This window comes from Primulina huaijiensis, chromosome 14, assembly GCF_012295235.1.
Source record: "Primulina huaijiensis isolate GDHJ02 chromosome 14, ASM1229523v2, whole genome shotgun sequence".
Classification (NCBI taxonomy): Eukaryota; Viridiplantae; Streptophyta; class Magnoliopsida; order Lamiales; family Gesneriaceae; genus Primulina; species Primulina huaijiensis.
Genome location: NC_133319.1, coordinates 1,233,079 through 1,249,066, shown reverse-complemented (window position 1 = coordinate 1,249,066; position 15,988 = coordinate 1,233,079). Strand labels below are relative to the sequence as shown.

Sequence of the window (15,988 nt, the reverse complement as noted above, 5' to 3'; positions counted from 1 at the left end):
ATATATATATATATATATATATATATATCTTTTTAATTTTTTTACTGTATTATCGAAAAACAGGGGTGTGACAAAAGTGGGCCTATCGGTCCGTCCGTATTTGACTATTTTCTTCTTTCTCTTAAAAAATTACAATAAAATAATTTTATTGATCAATTTTATGAGATGAATATTTTATTTTGATCATTATAAAAAATAAATTTATGTCAAAAATATTATTTTTATTATAAATTATAGATAAAATTAATCCATCTCACGAATAAAAATCTGTAAAACGATATAAAAAAATATACATGCCGGTGGAGTAGGAATTGACCAAGCATGGTAGATGTAAAATCCAATTTTATTATAAATACTAAATAATGTAAATTGCAAGGGTAATTTCACATCAATGAATTTTAAATCTAAATTTTCATATTATTTTAAAAAAAAAAAAAGACAACATACTTTAAAATTCTTTAAAAAAATTTATTTGAAATTTTCTTATCAAATCAACCTTCTATAATATTAGGCAGAAAATAGTTTTATGTATGTATAAACACTAAGGGTTCAGAAAAGAAATTAACAAGCACAAAGCCAGAATGCTAAAAGATTACGCCATACAAAGCCATCGAAGCACGTAATCTAAAACATATTTTCTTAATTTTATATAAATAAAATAATTGTATTTAAGAAAAGAGAGTAAACCAAATGAAAAGAAAAAACATAGTTAATACACATATGATACAATATTCTAAAGCCCGAATTAAGATATTAGAGACAATTGAACTACATGTCGGAGATGAGAATGCTATCAATTTAAGGTATTATCACAACCAAAATACACAAGTTCCACTGGTTTAACCTTAAAAAAGTTTGATGGATCTATGTTTTGCTTAGTCTACCAATTAAAAGCATCAAACTCCAGAGAATCAAAGTTAATATGGTGAATTTCCAAACACATCAACACCCGACACAGTATTTGAACAGTTTACTCAACCAGCAAGCGGATTGGCGTGTATTGTAACGCGATTAATCCTGATCTCCATAAGAGGTTGATCACCTGGTCCCGTTGGAGCCTGGGAGAAAAGCGAACAATGTTTTGTTATATAAATATGGCTAACGAAAAAATGGTTTTTGGAGTATAATGAGAATTCTAACTTAATAAACAACAATAAAAATGATATTTTAGAATGACATTTTAAATTATCGTTGATATGATTAGTCCTTGACAACACAACATAACAGGGGTCAAAACCTTTTAACATACCTTTTCCATTATATCAAGAACTTCAAAACCATGAATCACTTTGCCGAAGATGGTGTATAGTCCATTAAGATGAGGTTGCTTCCCGTACGTAATGAAAAACTGGCTTCCATTTGTATTCGGGCCACTATTAGCCATGGATAATATACCTCTAGCATTGTGCTGGATGAAAACCAAAAGAACAAGAGAATCGAGGTCAGTGTGCATGTAAAAAAATCAACTTTATGCTATTCAAATTATATCAGCACACGAGAATGATTTACGAATTCCAAAAACTGACTAGGAAAAATCAACCTACTGGAGTTGAGGTTAATAGGTTACTTGTGATGTAAATTATATCAGTACACGAGAATGAATTATGAATTGCAAAAATTGCCTAGGAAAGATCAACCTACTGGAATTGAGGTTAATAGGTTACTTATGTCAAAATACTCAAGGACTGGCAATTACACTAAGAAACTATTCCCTATATCTTCTACATCCAATTAAAATTCCCAAAATTAAATGAACTAATAAATCATATGAGAAAAAGGCACACCATCTCATCCCATTAGTTTACATACACTAACTGACCTTAATATAGAGCGGAAAACAGTCTGAACGTATAAGTTCTCTGGATCAAGTAACACTGTTAACATTAGGCACGCAGTCAAATTAAAAATTCAACCGAAATTGCAAATACATGGGAGGAGGTTCTGTTTATTCTGTCGTGTCATGTGCACTTTAGAGTTCGGACTACTTAAAGGTAAAAGCTCACAAATGAGGGTCTTTAAAAAGTTCTGAAGAGTTTTAAAATGGGGGGTGTGTGGGAATTGCCCAACTTGAACTACACATATCTCCAACACTTAGGCCTGTCCAAATCCTAAATCAACGACGCTAATCAACATTTCATAATGGGATGAAATAGTGTTCATGATAACTAAGACATGGCATGGATGTTGAGATATTCACATAATTAAATCACCAGCATATAAACTAGCGGAGCAAGAAATCACAATTCATACCTTGAGAGACTCTCTCATCTCATCATTGAACTTTTTACCCCATATACTTGTCCCACCCTTGCCAGTATTTGTTGGATCACCACCTTGGATCATGAAACCCTTAATATTTCTATGAAAAGTAGTTGTATCATAATAGCCACTTGCACACAGGGCCAAGAAATTCTGCAACAGAATTTTAACCCCAAAAAAAAAACCCTCAAATTTACACGAAAATGCATACAGTGAACGTAAAAACACTGGGTTATATGATAATCGAAAGGGTCAGAGCGATAGTGAGGCATGGCAGTCATCCAAATGTTAGTGAAAGACAAATTTAGTCCTGTAAATACGAGTGTCTATATCAATTCCAAAAATAGTAGCAAATACGTACTTCAGCAGTTTTGGGGACCTCGTCGCAGAATATTTCACACTTGATGTCCCCCAAATTCGTGTGAAGCGTCACTGACTAGAAATCAACAGGTTATTCAAAAAAAAAAATCAGAAAGTGTTCGATAAAACTCCTCACTGGTAAAAAAAAAAAAAGAAATAATCTGCATATATCACAGAAAAAAAGGAAAAGGAGAACAATACGTGCCATTTGGCAGGAAGAAGATGTATCAAAAAAATTCTCCTCCGATGGAAATCAACACAGCTTTGATGGTGGTTTGAGTGATACCTGTCCCGGCTAGCTTCAAGAACCTTTGGTTATAGTGTTCCGGGATTCTTTTGGGTGAAGTCGCAATGAACGGATTCGAAATTATTATTCTTTTGTTCGGGAAATTGGACCTCAGAGTCGATTTTTTTTGTGTTCAATCTCTGGGTACTTTTTTAGTACCACATTTCCACATGAAGTGTACCACATTTTGTATAACATAATACCACAATTTTGTGAGTACGGATTGAACCCAAAGAAATATTTTGATTGGAAATTTTTCACCAACTTCCACTTCTTTGTTACTATTAAAGTAAATTAAATATATATGGGTATGAAATAAATTTGTAGCCTTTTAAATAAAAAAATTTCAACGTTAATCTTTGTTTGTTTGCTAGTTTACAAAATTTGGATATAGATAAAAAAAACTTGTGAAATCAACTATAAATAATTAAGAACGATTTTGTAAAAAAAAAAACTTAAAAACAAAGTGATTCTTAAATTTTTCTTTAGAAATTTGCAAAAAATATTAAAAAGCATTTTTTTAGAAGTTGTAAATATTTTTTAATATTATTTTAACTCGGTTTGATTCTCATTTTCCTTAATACCTTGTTTTCTTTTTATCCCAACAAAATAATTAATCTATATCAAGATTTTTTTCCAAATATTATATTAAATCATAACTTATTACATACTACTTTTAAAAATATAGATTTTATTATAATAATCATTCACACTATCGATTCAAATATAAATATCATGTGATCACACGTTTTCTTTCTAGATATGGACTATATAAACACAAGATCCTCAAACAATGGAAAATACAAAAGTCATTTAGTTGGAGCCAAACTCTCGATTCCACTGCTCAAGCTCTTCCCACTTGTTTTTCTGTAAGCTAGGTCTAATTACGCTCATCGCCTTTTGAAAATCTCCGTATCTCAACCGTCTGACCTGCACATTTCATACACACACCGATCGATCCGGATTCGTACGTATAATCCACATTCGATATTCCTCATTTACATTTGCATGCTTATTGTATATCAAGACTCAAATCTTTGAAAATCTCAGGTTTCTACAGAGCATAAGAAGCAATGAAGCAGATAAAAGGAAGGGAGACGAAGTTCAGCACCATCAATAAATCTCTCATTTCAAAAAGGGTTAAAAAAATTGTTTAACCATAAGATTATTTTAAACAAAATTTATCTTCTCAAAACGGTAAAATAAGAGAGATAATTTCTTTATGAAACTCATATATCATTTTTATCGGATAACATATGAACTCTTTATCCTAGGTTAATTTAAACTAGTGGGAAGGTTCAGAACATAAAAAGAAGATTATAAAACAGCCGGCCTACCTGATTTGCCTGAACCGTAAGAATGTCTGAACCAAGTTCTCTAATTGGCATCATCGCAGCTTCTTCACACAAAGCTTGAAGGTCGCTTCCAGAATACCCTGTAAATATATGAGCTTATCATAAGTTTTAAATCAGACTACATGGAAATGGATCACATCTGGATTCTGGATCCAAACCAAGATTCATGAATGTAAGAATAGTTGAAAAGAAAATTATATTACCATCTGTCTCTGTCACAAGTCTCTCTAAATCTCTCTCTGTAGCCAAAGGACATGTAACAGTGTTAAATACAGTATTAATTTCTCCTGCAGCAGCGAAGGGTACACAAATGAAGTAAAACAAACCCGACTAGCTGAGAGCTCATGCTTCTAACCTGACATAGAAAATGCATTGCCCTTGAGCTTATGTTTCAAAAGAACTCTTCTAGCAGTTGCATCTGGCAAAGGAATGTATATCCGCTTCACCTGTGGCAAGGTCGTGACAATCAACAAAAAAGTTCTACTAAAGTCCTGCCAGCTGTTTAAATTTATCTTGCAAAAAAAATTTCATAACCTTCTCAGATACTTTCTTAATACTCCCTCCCCATTAAAACACCAATAAAATGCTTAAACAATGAATACACAGATAAAACAGCAAACAATTGATGTCCACCTCAGAGATGTGATCGACTGATGTCCACCTCAGAGATGTGATCGACGGGAAATCCAATTTTGTTCATGAGCCTCATGGAAATTTAGTTAGCCTTGAAATTAAGGGCCCACTACAAGGATATGGCCTATTTGAATTTCAAATGTGCCCGACATGATTAGGCCTTTCCTCATTCCTTTCAGAATAACAGGAAGCTATTACAATAATATTTCTGAAGAATTTGACCCAAGAAAAGGCTGCAGATTATAGCTTGAAGCCTCGAATACATAACTAGAGTCAGAGTTCATTTCATTATATCGAGTTGACATGAATCTATGTGAGAAAAGTTAAATCACATTGCACGAATGCAGTCTAAACACTTCTAATATCATATGCAAGTAGATTAATGAATCAATTCGTAAATATTCCATGAGGATTATGCCCGTGGCAACATACTAACCAGTCTTCTAAGAACTGCATCATCCAACTCTTGGGGTTTATTGGTTGCACCTGCAATGACGAAGAATGTCTTCTAGAAAAGAAATGCAATGCAATTTAAATTATAATCTGCCTTGTTTCAGAGAGATTATGAATTCATCATCTCGTTATCGATTTGGAAATTCAGAAAATACTCCTTCAAATTACCCGTTTTGTTCTATTAGACATTATCCATATCAGGACTTTTGCATAATTTGAACACCAATTTCAGCCTATGTAACACAAACTGCATAGCTACAGTGCTAGATTTATGTGGAAAATTGAAGCCAATATTCAGATTTCATAATTTGGCTAGCATACCTTAATAATTAATTTTCCTACAATAGATGATTTCTATAAAATAGGAAAGTGGGTTTAAGAGTTATTTATTTTTTGAATACTTTTGGATTTTCAATGTTTTAACTAGAGTTTATCCCAAACCCTTCAAAGAAAACAGTATGCAGCTAGCCTGGTATGTGATTTTCTTTCCTAATTGAACATGAACACTTCTAGATGATCTGGTGATTGTATCGTAAACAAATCTTACCAATGACAGTAACTAAATCATCAGAACTTGACGTCACTCCATCGAACTGAATTAAAAACTCTGACTTCAATCTTCTACTTGCTTCATTCTCATTAGCAGTCCTAGTTGACATCATACTATCTATCTGTATCACAGAAGGTGTGCAAGTGTTGTGTAAACAACATATCCGTGGCTGCTAAACAAAAATGGTGGAAGAATACCACCATGAAATAGTATTACATAGAAAGACAATGATAGGAAACATTCATAACATAATAGTTTGTTTCATTTTTAGATTTTTTTTTCCTTTTAAATGAAGGTTCGCCCTCTTTTTTAATAAACAAGGACATATACATTCAGTGCAAAGGTTGGAGCCAAAAGTATAAATATGCTGATAGATCGACAATTATTCCACGGTGTTACAATACCTCATCAATAAAAATTACTGATGGCTGTCTGGAAATGGCAACCAAAAAAAGTGTTCGAACAAGCTTTTCACCTTCTCCCACCTGGCATTTCAAGCAAATATGCAATAATTTCAACCGTGAAAAGTAAAGAGGACACATCCACCTCCACAATAGTCTGCAGCGAAGATACAGGGTGGGGCAGGCATGGCAGGTGTAGTACACATACCCACTTTGATGTCAGGGAGGAAGCAGAGACATTGAAAAATGTTGCTTCTGACTCTGAAGCAACTGCTTTGGCAAGCAAGGTCTTCCCAGTTCCAGGTGGTCCAAAGAGAAGCAAACCTGCAAAATAATGGAGTCTTTCACTTTTTCGTCAAACATCTATAGTCGTACGAATGTAAAAGTGAAGTTTATTTCCCATATACTAACCCTTGGCAGGTTTCCGAAGCCCAGTAAATAGATCTCTTCTTTTAGTTGGAAGAATAACCATTTCCAACAGTGCTTGTTTTGCCATTTCAAGTCCAGCTGCAGCAGAGTATCATAAAAAAAATAACATAATTTTGTCCATTCATAGATACAATTAAAGCATAAGGAAGAAATAACTAGCTAACCGATATCTTCCCATTTAACTGATGGGCTTTGCTCAACAATCACTGAATTGATCATCTCCACGAGCTTATCATCGTAGCCATTGCCAGATTCGACAGGTCTTGAAGTTGTTACCTTACCAGTCTGGCTTCTAACAGCAGAACTGCCTCTGCTGTTGCCAGAATATTTTTGTACTTCCCCTTTTCTAAGATGTGAACTAGTAGAAGCGATTGCCACAGCTTGGGCTTTAGGCAAGGTATCCTAAAAATATATGGGCCATAAATAAGAAAGAATTCAAGTCACGTGATTGGATGATTGCTTATTAATTGTGTCAACATTTTTAGAAAATGGTTCTATAAATCACCTCTTCATAGCTCAACCTGATTTGCAGGTCGAATTACTCAATTGGCAAAGTTTCTCGGTTTCCTACTCTAGGAGATTATCGGTCTACAAAGTCAATTACAGTGGCCAATAAGCCATAACAAGGGACTTCAACAGCAGATGTAGAGATGTAAATGAACCGAACATTATTAGGCTCGAGCTCGGCTGGTTTAACGTATATATAGACTCGAGATCGATTCGAGCTTTTATCACGAGGCTTGAACTTGTCTCATTTTGAAATTACTAAGTTCGCGAATAGCTTGAGCTTGGTTCACTTATAGCTCGTTCATGTTTAACGAGCCTGACCTGAGCTCGACTCGTTAAGCAAGCTCGTTTTCAGGCTCATTGAGCAGGCTATTAGCCTAGTACTAATATTTTAATTTTCCAAATCAAAACTCGAGCTCGGATCGTTTATGTGGGTCGCAAGCCGGATATCATTAAACTCGAGCTCGGGTTGATAAAATTGTCGAGTTCGTCTTGATAAGATTAACGAACGAGTTTTTTAATGAGCCGAGCTCTAAGTGGTTCGTTTACATCTCTAAGCAGATGTGACCCCAAATTCAAGTGCTTGAAGGACATAACAAAGACACGATAGTTCAGTCCATACCTTGTTTTCTGATGATCCACCTGATATATAAGTAAGAGGAAACAGAGGATAATTAACAAAGGAAAAGACTGTGTTTCTCATTAATCATGCTTATTTAAAATCAATGGTGAAATTTTTTTTTAGGAAAACAATGCAAGAGGGGACAAACCTGTTCTCCGTGATAAAGTTTGTAATCTCTCTGCTACTTGGCCCTGCCATTTTGACACCTTTTGACGATAAGATTTAACCTTCTCCAGTTCACTGTTGAAAATTTAATAAATTGACAGCAAAAGGCCAACAGACACCGCATTATCCAAAATACATCTAAAACTACCGACATGTTAAAATAACAACAATGAAGTATCCAAATCATCTGATAAGGAGTCTAGGATATGACATTATCCCTAATCATCTTAGAAAACAGAGAATGTCATTCTACAAGTTGACTCCGGACACTATCAAATCATGTTAAGTTGGCAAATTCCAATACCAATGAACTTTAGAACATCGACTACTGCCACATAAAAAGTATGTCAGACCTGATACATGGTATGACTCTCCTCAAGTTACAAATGAATCAAATGCCACCACGCAAAATGCCGAACTGATTCACATAAATACTTATAGTAGATCAATTGGTGCATCAACAAATGAAAAATTCAAGTTACATCTTAACAGTAGACCTGATAATCGATTTGACAACCAAACGGATTCCATGCAAATAAGAGACCCAAAAAATTCATCCAGTACTGGCATTAAACAAAATTAAAAACGATCTCTTTATTACCTAGATGATACGTAAGAAGGAATTGGTGTTGAAATAGCTTCACTGAGAATTTTCTGGGCATTATGGTAATGCAAAACGGCGTCGCCAGGTAAACCCCACTCTTCAGCTCGTACGGCCTTGGCGATCTCCTCCTTCGCCAAATCGAAAAATCCCTTCAGCTTGTACGCAGCCCGCTCGTTCCCAGTCCAAACACCGCCATCTCCTTCCATGGGACTATTCGTTCTATTGCCAATGTTATGCTGTGAATTGCCTAAACTGGAGAAGATCGTGCTTATGCTTTCAATTATTTCTCTCAAATAGCTCATTCAAGGGCAGATTTTGGCCCGTAATTTTGCAGAAAATGAGCCGGGATCGAAATTTCGGTCCACGCCGTCCAAGAAATTGACTTTAGGATGCACTTGCCCCAGCTTGAGGTTCGTTCTTTCATGTTGGGTTTTGCAAGAAACGTAATTTATATGCAAACATTAACTTTTTAAATCGAATGTTTGAAAATTTAAATCGTTTCGAAATACAATCTTGATAAGACCCGATTTCTTCAACTCGAATATATAAAAAAATACAATCTTGATTAAAAACATACCTAATAATTAGTAACTTATGTATCTTTTTATCATTAATAATTTGATTTATATTAAAATATATGTAATGTTGTAGTTGTAAGATCATAATTCAATTTTAATTAAAAAAGAAAGAAATTAAACAGATAAAACTAAGCCATCATTTGTTTCTCTGTTAGGCTTACATATAATTTCAAAAACAATTATTAATATTTAAATGAGGTTGTTTTAGATAAAGTAAAAAATAACTTATCAAACAAACTAGACTTAATTTCTCTAATACTATATTTCTCAATTGATAGTTGTGGACCTGTGTTCCATCATTTTTTGAAGAATCTCCCATATGGCTTTTCATCAAGGGAAGAAAGGAAGAATTTATTCAAACTCTGAGAAGCATTGCCGGATCCAAGAACCGTAGCTGATTAACAGAAAGCTTCTTCAACGAAACCGTCAACTGGGAAGAGAGTACAAGAAAGAGACATGTGAGAAAATCTTGTTTTCCATGTTTGACGAAGCAGATTGCATATATAGTTTACTCGACTTAAGTAGTTATTCTGGTGAAATTTTCTCAACAGAAGCTTCCAGCGTGCAAACATGTTCTTACTCCTAAATAAGTAAATGTTGCGAGCTCTCAGGAACATTTTCTCAACTTCAGTAATCAAGTGTATTTTGTGAATCGAATACAAAAATCATGATGTTTGAAGTTATATTTTGGTCTTCTAAGAAAATTAAACTTACCAGCATTCACGTCACATACCACAGGGGATTGGTACGGGCACTGTCGTATTTTGCTCAATTTTCACAAGGAACTGTAGATGCTAGCCGAGTGTCTGAAGTTATTGATCGGATCCCAGAAGTTGATCATTGTTGTTCCCATGGATTTCAACCATCAAATTTAGAGATGTATCTTTCGCTTACCCTTCTCGACCAACTATCCAAATTCTACAGTCATTAAATCTCGTAATACATTCATCAAAAACTTTAGCATTAGTTGGTGCCAGTGGAGCTGGAAAATCCACCATTTTGCCTCTCATAGAGAGGTTCTTTGTTCCAAACCAGGGTAATATCACGGTCTTTTTATTACCTGAATGCTTATAGTTTCAACCACTAGATTCCTAAAAAACCCAACTAAATCTAACCAGTCGTGATTCAAATTTTCATTGCAAGTGAAATGGCTAACTAATCAAATAGGTATGGTTGGTCAAGAACCAGTTCTGTTTGCAACAACCATACTTGAGAAATGTGATCATGGGGAAGAAAAATTCCACCAAGAAAGAGGCCATTAGAACCTGTATGGCAGCAAATGCTCACGATTTTATCAGTAACCTTCCACGAGGCTATGATACCGAGTCGAATATATATTTACCTTGTTTATCATTCACATGCGAAAATTTTCTGTAACTATGCTCAAAACTTGTGCTTCTAGACTGAGGATAGAGGAACACTGCTTTACGGAGGTCAAAAACAGTGTGTAGCACTTGCTTGAGCTATGATAAATGATCCGAAAATCCTCCTTTTGGATAAGGCCACGAGTGCTTTAGATTCCGAGGCTGAATTTGTCGTTCAACAGGCAATTGATACGATATCCAGGGGTAGAACTACCATAATTATCGCCCATAAGCTAGCTACTGTAAAAAATGCCGACACTGTTTTGGTACTTGATTGCGGATCAGTTGTTGAGATTGGTAATCATCGTCAGCTCATGGCAAAAGCTGGATTTTATTCTGATATAGTCAAATTATCTTCGGAAGATGTCCCACAATCTGCTCTTAATCAATTTGATCAGCCCAAGAACCTAGATTTCTCCACATATGAGAATATATGCACAATGAATAAAAAATGATGAATGTTCAAGAAATATCGAACCCCTAAGACTTGACATCTATGCAAAATGAAAAGTAAGGAGAAGAAAATGATGAAAATCAGTCAAAATTGAGAAATATCACCTTAGACATTTGGAACTTGCAGAAACCAGAGCTGACCCTGCTGATGATAGGGATTTTCTTTGGCATGCTTGCAGGTGCAACTCTATATTTCCCTTGATTCTGGGCACGCTGTAAACGTCTTCTTTTTTACCAAGCTGTAAACGTCTTCTGAGACAAAAACCAGGTTGGTTTGATTTCTATGAGACTTCAACTGGAATTCTTGTGTCAAGACTCTCATTAGATTGTGTTAGCTTTCGGTCCATTCTTAGTGACCATCTTTCCTTCTTACTAATGGGATTGATCTCAGCAGCTGTTGGACATGGCACCTCATTTTTTCTTGAATGGAGATTAACTTTAATGGAGATTAACTTTACTGGCTGCTACTCTTACACCTCTTGACACTTGGAGCTAGTTATTTAAACTTGATCATCAGCATTGGACCAAAATTAGACGACACCTCTTATGCCAGGGCTAGCAATATAGCTGCAGGAGCAGGGTCAAACATAAGAACTGTAGCCACATTTGGAACACAGGAATGCCTAGTTCAATCCTTCAAAGAAACTTTATCTGAGCCAAGCAGAATTTTGGTCAAAAAGTCTCAAATTCTTGGATTAGTTCTCGGATTTTCTCAAGGTTCCATGTACGGAGCTTATAGTTTAACTCTCAATTTTGGTGTCTATCTTGTAAAACAAAGGCATACAAATTTTGGAGTGATGTACAAGATTTTTTTGATACTCATTCTAAGCTCATTTTCCGTTGGATACCTTGCTGGCCTCGCACCAGACACTTCCATGGCTGGAACTGCAATACAGGTAGTTTTTGGGATCCTCGACCGAAGGCCTGTAACAGGTGGTGATAGCAGGAAAAGCAGGAAGTTTAAAAGCTCCAAGGTGGTTGATATCGAGTTCAATAAGGTGACATTTGCATATCCATCTAGGCCAAATGCAACTGTTTTAAGGGATTTTAGTCTAAAGGTAAAGGTGGGAAGATGGTGGCTCTTCTAGGAGGAAGTGGATCAGGAAAATAAACGGTTTTATGGATGATACAGAGATTTTATGATCCAACAAGTGGGAGAACTTCAATGGGAGGTATTGACTTGAGGGAGCTTAATTTGAAGTGGTTGAGAAGGCAGATAGCTTTAGTGATCAGGAGCCGGCACTTTTTGCTGGTAGTATAGGAGAGAACATTGCATTTGCGAACCCAAATGCTTGCAAAAGAAGCTTATGTACACAATTTCAAACAGAGGTAAGCATGAAATTTGCATTAGGGCTCCCTTTAAGCCAACATACAATTTAGAGGGTGCAACGCAAGTTTTCTTGAAAGATAGGCTACAAGTTCGACAAGGGGCACACTGAGTTGAAATATGAGATATTCTTTGATACATTTACTACAACCTAATTAGATTCTTCTCATTTTGCTATAGGTAGGTGAGAATGAAGTATCACTATCAGGTGGACAGAAGCAGAGGATAGCAATAGCAAGGTTTATACTCAAGAAATCAAAGGTACTGCTACTAGATGAAGCAAACAGTGCGTTGGACTTGGAATCAGAGAAACACGTTGAAACGCACTTAGAAAGGCGCCCCAAGATGGCACCACCATTGTGGTGGCTCACCGTCTGTCAACTATCAGAGAAGCTGATTTCATTGCTGTTATGAGACTTGAGAGATGGTGTGGTGGCTAAATATGGAGATCATGACACGCACAGACAAGGACAGAGGATCAATATAGGATGAGAATTGAATTTAGCCGTCAGCGATTGGTTGAAAAATTATTCAATCAAATTATCTGATGCCTTGAATTCATCAGTCCAACTTAAACCCGCATTTGGTCAGTCGAAATGAATATTTGAATGGTTGATCTCGAACTAGTTTTATGGACGACCAGAATTATGCACTTGGACTTGGATTTATATTTTACAATAAATTCTATTTTATTGTTGATTGACTTGATTCCATAATCAAATCTGATGAGTAAGTCGTGAATATAATTCTGCTACATGCATATCACAAATAATCACCAAGGCCATTGCACATGCTAAAGAAATCAAATGAATAATCAAGCATGACTTGTCATCAACACCTCAATACATTCGATACATGGCGAATTGACCAGCCAGTACACAAACAATACAGAGAGAAGTAAAACGTTAGGAAGATGATGCCAGAAAGAAATTCAAAAAGAAAGTGGTTTTGTCTCGAAATGGCCAAAAAAAATTGGTACCTAAAAAATTAAAGTTCCTCGATGTGATTCTCACGCCATTATTTTAGCAGACCTCATATAAAGGCTATCCACAACCTTTCCCATGTTAGAAATAGTTTCGAGCGTCGTGGGATAGATTGCATCAGTTTTGGTATCATCAAATATGATTAGACATCCAGCACCCTGGTCTAGAGTTCCTGCAAATTTTTTGTCCAGAATCATCTGAGATAGTTTCTTTTCAACATGGTGAGATGGCAGCTCAATCAACTCTGCGATATGTGCGATCTCAACTCTTGAAAAGGGCTCAATCAACCTGCAAAGATTTTGCTCCAACAGAGTGTCATAAAGGGAAGAAAGGTGCCTGTGAACAATTGGGTCTTCGTCCAACTGAGTCTTGAACTTCTGAAGCGCGATTTCAAAGAGCTTGAGCGAGCGTTTTGAATGCGCATCAGCAACAGCTCTCATTGCATCGAGTTCTTGTCCTTGGTATTGTAAACCTACTTTAGGGGATGATATGATTCCTGCCACGTCATCAGCCTGATTAACCATAATTTTGCATAGTAACATATATTTGAGACTGAATATGGCCTGGCGATCTTCAAGGGCATTAAATGCTTCAAATGCTTCAAAGAAGTAACTGTAAGCAGTTTTGTAGTCCTTTTCCTCGGCGTGGAGAATCCCACTCTGCAAATCTATAGTACCCTGCTGAGCTGGAGGGACATATATAGCATTGGCGGCTGTCCTAGCTGCTGTAAGTGCAGCCTTGGCTTTGGGAAGGTTCCGCAGAGAGAAATGAAGTTTGCTTTCGAGTAAGTAAATTTCTACAAGCAGTAGCTTGTCGTCTAATCTTCTGACTTCCTTAATAAGACCTGAAAGGAGATACAGTGCTTCAGAAAATTCCTTATTGTCCATCAGGAGGGCTGCAAGCCTTGCCTCAATTCGCTGCCGGAGAAAAGTTCGTTTTTCAGCACGTGTCCATTGTACTATTTCTTTGCAAAGTGTGATCTGAAGATCAGATGAACCAGGGATTTTAGCAACTGCGTCAACAATACCACGGACGATCTTTGCAGTTTTTGCCTTCGGGATCAAAGAAAAGAATGGACGTAGCTTGGTGAGGAGATCTTGAAGTTCAGCTGCTCGACCCTCTTGTCTAAGAAGATCTGAGAGATTGGTGATGGCCTGTTCTTTTATTCGTAAGGCTTCAGAAGAAGATGAGGGGTTTTCAAGAATCTGGTACAGAATGGAGATTGCCTCAGATGGAGTCTTGGCTTCAGCAGCCTGGATGAGTGAATCAGTAGTGGCAGGAGGATATAAAGACATGATCACGACTTACAGATTTCGAAGCTCTGCAGATGCAGACTCGTCAGAATAACCAATATATAATTAATACAAATGACCGGATAGTAAAAACAATAACTGAATTTGTGACGACAGGTAGGTATATCTGTTGTTAAAAATCAATTTAAAAAACACAATCAGGTTACATTGACGCAAAAATTAGAATACTTTACCAAAACTATCAACGGATTATATAGGAGTTAAATTGTTTTACAGCAACCACCTCACCATGTTAGAGAATGTGAGATAAAAGAAATATAAAAGAACAAATAGCACTGATGCAATCAAGTACTCGTACTTTCAGTATCCATTTCCAAAATGCAAATAAGAGGGCAGTTGTGACTTGTGAGAGAATCCATGAAATTAATTGAAGAAATTGAATAACAACAAAGAAATGACAGGTGTTTTTACCAGCCGCTAAATCCGCAGCCACTCAACACTAAATAATTAACATCCTTTCAGTGAAATGGCATGCCATGACACTAGACTTATATCTCCTTTACATAAGATTTAGTGTAGATTCTGATGTTTGAATATTTATTTTTCCACGTGCCTAGACTAAACCTACATACTGAAACAATATAAACTATTGCACTGCTGTATAAACATACATGAAAAACTAAGCAAATGAACATACTTTGAAACCAGAATCCATGGATTATATCAATAAAACACATCAAACACAAAAATCAGTGGCTTACAAGGTCGCGGTAAACAGAAAAATATTATTCTTCGATAAGTAAACTATTGTTCCTCTGCTCCAGTAAAATCAAATTGATAGGTACTGATATAGAATTTAGAGGATCTTGTTACTGGCGAGAAGAAGAGACCACCTGAATTTCGTAGTATGCTTAGTGAGACAAAACCCTAGCCACCAAATTACAGAGAGAATGAATTGGGAGAGAAAACGCTTGCGAGAATGTGAGTATTCATCTCCAACCATTGATGTTTCAAAAAAGATATTCAACTTTCACCAATGTAAAATCTTAAGTACTGAAGTTCTGTTCAAATAACTAATCTTGGAGCTTGGTGCCTGAATCTCTATCGAATCTCAGAAGTATTCAACGATGGTAAAAAAAAAAAAAAAAAAAAANCGTTTTTTTGTGTTCATTAATGTTTAGTTTCAGGTTATTGACTGACTACGCATTCACAGTCTCAGGCAAAGAAGCTCAAAGCAGAGATTCTGCTGTCTAAAATTGTGTCATCCTGGATGCCTGTCGGTCTTTCAGATGACCAGGAAACAATCACAGATGAGGAAAGAATTATGTTTCGAAAGGTTGGATTAAGAACGAAAGCATACCTGCCATTGGGTAAGTTGTCATTGTGATAGGTCTGATGGTAGCCGG

The 15,988-nt window shown here is 36.0% G+C and overlaps 3 protein-coding genes and 1 pseudogene across 4 annotated transcripts; 1 reads left to right on the top strand and 3 right to left on the bottom strand.

Moving 5' to 3' along the window:
- Positions 1-780: 780 nt before the first annotated feature.
- On the bottom strand, positions 781-2,984 carry LOC140957416 (peptidyl-prolyl cis-trans isomerase CYP18-1). Its single transcript, XM_073414651.1, has 5 exons — positions 2,821-2,984; positions 2,621-2,691; positions 2,251-2,412; positions 1,250-1,408; positions 781-1,058 (listed from the first exon to the last, which is right to left on the bottom strand). Exons 1-5 carry the CDS (start codon positions 2,825-2,827, stop codon positions 975-977), a joined length of 483 nt encoding a protein of 160 aa, XP_073270752.1. The 5' UTR covers positions 2,828-2,984; the 3' UTR covers positions 781-974.
- Positions 2,985-3,711: 727 nt separating this feature from the next.
- On the bottom strand, positions 3,712-9,079 carry LOC140957058 (uncharacterized). Its single transcript, XM_073414132.1, has 13 exons — positions 8,622-9,079; positions 8,004-8,095; positions 7,856-7,875; positions 6,891-7,128; positions 6,709-6,804; positions 6,506-6,621; positions 6,301-6,381; positions 5,894-6,017; positions 5,330-5,379; positions 4,616-4,706; positions 4,464-4,499; positions 4,243-4,340; positions 3,712-3,835 (listed from the first exon to the last, which is right to left on the bottom strand). Exons 1-13 carry the CDS (start codon positions 8,924-8,926, stop codon positions 3,719-3,721), a joined length of 1,464 nt encoding a protein of 487 aa, XP_073270233.1. The 5' UTR covers positions 8,927-9,079; the 3' UTR covers positions 3,712-3,718.
- A 790-nt stretch (positions 9,080-9,869) lies between these two features.
- Positions 9,870-12,760, top strand: LOC140957139 (ABC transporter B family member 13-like; annotated as a pseudogene).
- Positions 12,761-13,137: 377 nt separating this feature from the next.
- Positions 13,138-15,696, bottom strand: LOC140957554 (26S proteasome non-ATPase regulatory subunit 11 homolog). Of its 2 annotated transcripts, none has more exons than XM_073414866.1 (2): positions 15,476-15,696; positions 13,138-14,650 (listed from the first exon to the last, which is right to left on the bottom strand). In XM_073414866.1, exon 2 carries the CDS (start codon positions 14,622-14,624, stop codon positions 13,356-13,358), a length of 1,269 nt encoding a protein of 422 aa, XP_073270967.1. In that variant the 5' UTR covers positions 14,625-14,650; positions 15,476-15,696; the 3' UTR covers positions 13,138-13,355. The 2 variants fall into 2 exon arrangements, with proteins under 2 accessions (XP_073270967.1, XP_073270968.1); XM_073414867.1 differs by lacking the exon at positions 15,476-15,696 and adding an exon at positions 15,344-15,368.
- Between the last annotated feature and the right edge of the window lie 292 nt (positions 15,697-15,988).

Excerpts from the sequence above, each read along its gene's own strand:
- LOC140957058 (XM_073414132.1), bottom strand. The coding sequence starts at position 8,926 with ATGAGCTATTTGAGAGAAATAATTGAAAGCATAAGCACGATCTTCTCC. Across the intron at positions 6,382-6,505 it reads CCTCCCTGACATCAAAGTGG|GTGGGAGAAGGTGAAAAGCT; the intron begins GTATGTGTACTA and ends TTGAAATGCCAG. Across the intron at positions 4,341-4,463 it reads ACTTGTGACAGAGACAGATG|GGTATTCTGGAAGCGACCTT; the intron begins GTAATATAATTT and ends ATATATTTACAG.
- LOC140957416 (XM_073414651.1), bottom strand. Across the intron at positions 2,413-2,620 it reads AGGTCCCCAAAACTGCTGAA|AATTTCTTGGCCCTGTGTGC; the intron begins GTACGTATTTGC and ends ATTCTGTTGCAG. Across the intron at positions 1,409-2,250 it reads AGATGAGAGAGTCTCTCAAG|CACAATGCTAGAGGTATATT; the intron begins GTATGAATTGTG and ends GTTTTCATCCAG.
- LOC140957554 (XM_073414866.1), bottom strand. The coding sequence starts at position 14,624 with ATGTCTTTATATCCTCCTGCCACTACTGATTCACTCATCCAGGCTGCT.